The following is a 4,448-nucleotide window of genomic DNA, read 5'->3' on the forward strand; positions in this document are numbered from 1 at the left end:
CCAGGATGGTCTCGATCTCCTGACCTCGTGATCCACCTGTCTCGGCTTCCCAAAGTGCTGGGATTACAGGCTTGAGCCACCGCGCCCGGCCTGCCAGTATAATTTTTGAAAACTGGCAGCTTAACATTGTCACCACTGACTTTTGAAGGTGTCTAAGTGTTCATTGATGACCTTGTGGGGCATCTCACTAAGTGAAAAGGGGAGCCTCCGGTTTAACTTGCATAGGTGAAGAACAGTAGCTAGTCACTTGGCATGAGAGTCTTCAGGTAAATTAGATGATTACTTTTAGCATCCTGTGCACAGGGCAGATTCACAGTTCAGGAATTAAAGCAGTGTGTTGTACAGGGCAGCCTGCTGCATACGCATCCTTTCCCCTGGACAGCATTTCCTTCTCCGGTTAACTGAAAACACATATGGGCTGCTTTACTCTTCTAGAAGAAATTGTATGAAGGGCTTTTTTTTTTTTTGACATGGGTTTTGCTCTTATTGTCCAGGCTGGAGTGCAATGGCGCAATCTCGGCTCACTGCAACCTCTGCCTCCTGGGTTCAAGCAATTCTCATGCCTCGGCCTCCAGAGTAGCCGGGATTACAGGCGTGTGGCACCACCCCTGGCTGATTTTTGTATTTTTAGTAGTGACGGGGTTTCACCACGTCAGCCAGGCTAGTCTCAAACTCCTGACCCCAGGTGATCCACCCCCCTTGGCCTCTCAGAGTGCTGGGATTACAGGCATGAGCCACCATGCCTAGCGTATGAAGGCTTTTAAAGGGCAACGGTATTTATGCCTATTATGTTACCATTTCCTTTTTTTTGGGGGGGAGATGGAGTCTCACTCTGTCACCCAGGCTGCAGTACAGCAACATGATCTTAGCTCACTGCTGGCTTCACCTCCCAGGTACCAGCGATTCTCCTGCCTCAGCCCCCTGAGTAGCTGCCACTACAGGTGCCTGCCACCACGCCTGGCTAATTTTTGTATTTTTAATAGAGACAGCGTTTTGCCATGTTGGTCAGGCTAGTCTCGAACTCCTGACCTCAGGTGATCCACCCGCCTCTGCCTCCCAAAGTGCTGGGATTACAGGCGTGCGCCAGTGTGCCCGGCTGTTACCATTTTCTTGAGCACTAAACTTGATAAAAAGCAATGTGCTTTAGGTGAGTCTTGGCAAACATGAAAAGGCCAGCTTCCGTTTTAGAATCCATGGCTCTTCTTGAAGACTTCTCTAAAATGCATGGTCCCTGACAAGCGCGGCTCCGTCCCGTGTCTGCTCTCCATCCTCTGCACCGCCGCCCCTTGCCTTATGTACCTTACCTGACACCTTCTTGTTGCTGGTTCGTTGTGCGACGGGATTTATGTGTTTTCTCCCCTCTCCATCTGCTCTTTCATTGGTACGCCAAGTGCCGGTGCTTGCCAGACTTCCCAGGCCTCGGGAACTGCATTTCCTGATGCTGCTGCTTTCACTCCTCCTGCTCTAAAATGGAGACGAATAACACAACTCGCAGGATAAAAACAGAATTGAGAGTTTTCAGATTGCAAACCTTTCTGAAGAGAAAATTCTAACATTTCATGGATGTGTTGTTTCTTAAATATCTTCTGTGCCCATGCACGCAACCCACCTTGCAGAGCTGTGTCTGTGTGGGGCCACGGTCTCGCTAGGTAGTCCGTGCCCCAGTACTTGCCTTCCAGGTAGCGTGGTTTTAGATCAGAGTTTTATAACCCACATCTTGGTCAGTTATCACCCTTCTATAGTAACTAAAATAATATATTCTGCTTTGAAGGTGTATCTACACCACACCGAAGACACTCAGCTTGTGGAGATTGGAATGATGCCAGCTCTTTAAATAAGACATTGTTTTTGTTTAACATAACTTAAAACTGAAAATCAGAGCTTTTGATATTAATTGAAATAGTGAGAAAATACATGTATTTAGGTTATTTTTTTTTGTGGAGCATGAATGGAAGTTAAGACAGACCTGATGACCTGATTTCCAGAAATTGAGTCAGTACAAATCTTAACCTAAACATCAGCCTTGTTCCTGTGCTGGTTTTGATTTTGCCATTGTTATATTTTATGTCCTACTGCAGGAAACCAGTACTTCTTTTGCCTTAACCCCTACTTGTAGTTTAGAATTACCAAATGTTTAAATGCTGTGTTGTTATTAGAATTTATCTAATTTTCTTGTATCAGAGATTCAGAAGGCTCTTTTACGTTAAGCTTTTCAATTTTTTTTTTTTTTTTTGGACACAGAGTCTTGCTCTGTCCCACAGGCTGGAGTGCAGTGATGTGATCTCGGCTCACTGCACCCTCCACTCCCAGTCTCAAGTGATCCTCCCACCTCAGCCTTCTGAGTAGCTGGAGACTACAGGTGCATCACCATGCCCTGCTAAATTTTTTTTTTTTCTTTTTTTTGAGACAGTCTTACTTTGTCACACAGGCTACAGTGATGCAATCTCAGGTCATTGCAACCTCTGCCTCCTGGGTTCAAACAATTCTTGTGCCTCAGCCTCCCGACATAGCTGGGATTATGGGCATGTGCCACCACGTGGACCTGCTAACTTTTGTAACTTTAGTGGAAATGGGGTTTCACCTTGTTGGCCAGGATGCTCTCAAACTCCTGGCCTCAAGCAATCTGCCCACCTCGGCCTCTCAAAGTGCTGGGATTACAGGTACAAGCCACTGTGCCTGGCCCCTGCTAACTTTTTATTATTTGTAGAGACAGAGTCTCACTATTTTGCCCAGAATGATCTAGAACTCCTGAGCTCTAGCAGTCCTCCCAACTCGACCTCCCAAAGTGCTGGGATTATGGGCATGAGCCACCATGCCCAGCCCAGATTTCTAATAGAGGTAGATTTTATCATGCATCTCTAAGTTACCTGAAAGTCCTGCCATAATTGTTCTAGGCATTTTCAAACTTTTGAGAAGCCTAGAAGTATACAAACTAAGACGTTAAGACACGTTGTGTGGCCTGGCATGGTGGCTCACGCCTGTAATCCCAGCACTTTGGGAGGCCAAGGCGGGCAGATCACTTGAGGTCAGGAGATCGAAACCACCCTGGCCAACATAGTGAAGCCCCATCTCTACTGAAAATACAAAAATTAGCCAGGCATGGTGGCAGACGCCTATAATCCCAGCCACTGGGGAGTCTGAGGCAGGAGAATCACTTGAACCCAGGAGGTGGAGGTTGCAGTGAGCTGAGATCACACCATTGCACTCCAGCCTGGGCGACAGAGTGAGACTCCATCTCAAAAAAAAAGACACATTGTAATAACTATTCCATTTCTTAAATTGGTAAGGCTGTATGTTTTAGAATAAACTTCCAAGTAATATCTTTCTTTTTCTTTACTGTGGCTTTTGTAGTCTTTTCTTTTTTAATGAGACAATTTGTTCCTCACAGATAGGGTGATGAAGAATGCTTGGTAGATAATAAGGGCCTGTGTGTGAGCCAAGTCATTCAGAAAGAGCTGTCCTTTTGTCGGTCTCACGGGCATCATGTTTCCTCCACAGAGCCGGCCCCAATGCCTGCCGAGCCATTTGACAACACTACGTACAAGAACCTCCAGCATCATGACTACACCACGTACACCTTCTTAGACCTAAACCTCGATCTCTCCAAATTCAGGATGCCTCAGCCCTCCTCAGGCCGGGAGTCACCTCGACACTGAGGGCCCTCGCTGTGAAAATGAAATTTCCACCGTCTTCGCTGCATCCTGGAGTGCAAAAATAAAATCCACTCAAGAGTAACAAAGCCCAGTGTGCATAATCAGTTTCACTTTTACTTTTTTTTTTTTTTTTGAGACAGGGTCTCACTCTGTCACCCAGGTTGGAGTGCAATGGCACAATCTCGGCTCACTGCAACTTCCACCTCCTGGGTTCAAGTGATTCTCCTACCTTAGCCTCCTGAGTAGCTGGGACTACAGGTACTCACCACCAGACCCAGCTAATTTTTGTATTTTTAGTAGAGACAGGGTTTCACCATGTTGGCCAGGCTGGTCTCGAACTCCTGACCTCAGATGATCTGCCCACCTCGGCCTCCCAAAATGCTAGGATTATAGGCGTGAGCCATTGTGCCCATCCACTTTCACGCTTTTTACAGTGAGTGGTGAATTAGCAACAGTAATGCTGATTATCCAACATATATTTTGGAATATCTACTGTGTGCAAGGAATTTTTCTTTAAGGTTATGGATCACTGGACAAATCCGTATAATTAGAGTATTTTAAGCGCTTTACAGCAGTGTGATTCTACTGTGCTGAGCCTAGTCAATTTAGCATTAAACTGATTATCAGCTGAGTATCAATAATGTAATAGTGACTTTTTTTTTTTTTGAGACAGAGTCTCACTCTCGCCTAGGTTGGAGTACAGTGGCACAATCTTGACTTACTGCAACCTCTGCCTCCTGGGTTCAAGCGATTCTCCTGCCTCAGCCTCCCAAGTAGCTAGGACTACAGGCTCGT

At 46.1% G+C, this 4,448-nt stretch overlaps 1 protein-coding gene across 2 annotated transcripts in view; it reads left to right on the forward strand.

Annotated features, from left to right (window-relative positions):
* NDUFV3 (NADH dehydrogenase (ubiquinone) flavoprotein 3, 10kDa) overlaps positions 1-4,291 on the forward strand; it is a 22,367-nt gene extending 18,076 nt beyond the window's left edge. Inside the window, exon 3 of one of the 2 annotated variants that reach the window (XM_011954104.1) lies at positions 3,499-4,291. In XM_011954104.1, the coding sequence (XP_011809494.1) occupies positions 3,499-3,656 (158 nt within the window). In that variant the 3' untranslated portion in view covers positions 3,657-4,291. The remainder of the gene's footprint in view (positions 1-3,498) is intronic. The other variant, XM_011954103.1, reaches the window with a different exon arrangement.
* The last annotated feature ends 157 nt before the right edge of the window (positions 4,292-4,448 follow it).

This window comes from Colobus angolensis, unplaced genomic scaffold (genome assembly GCF_000951035.1).
Source record: "Colobus angolensis palliatus isolate OR3802 unplaced genomic scaffold, Cang.pa_1.0 Scaffold38, whole genome shotgun sequence".
Classification (NCBI taxonomy): Eukaryota; Metazoa; Chordata; class Mammalia; order Primates; family Cercopithecidae; genus Colobus; species Colobus angolensis.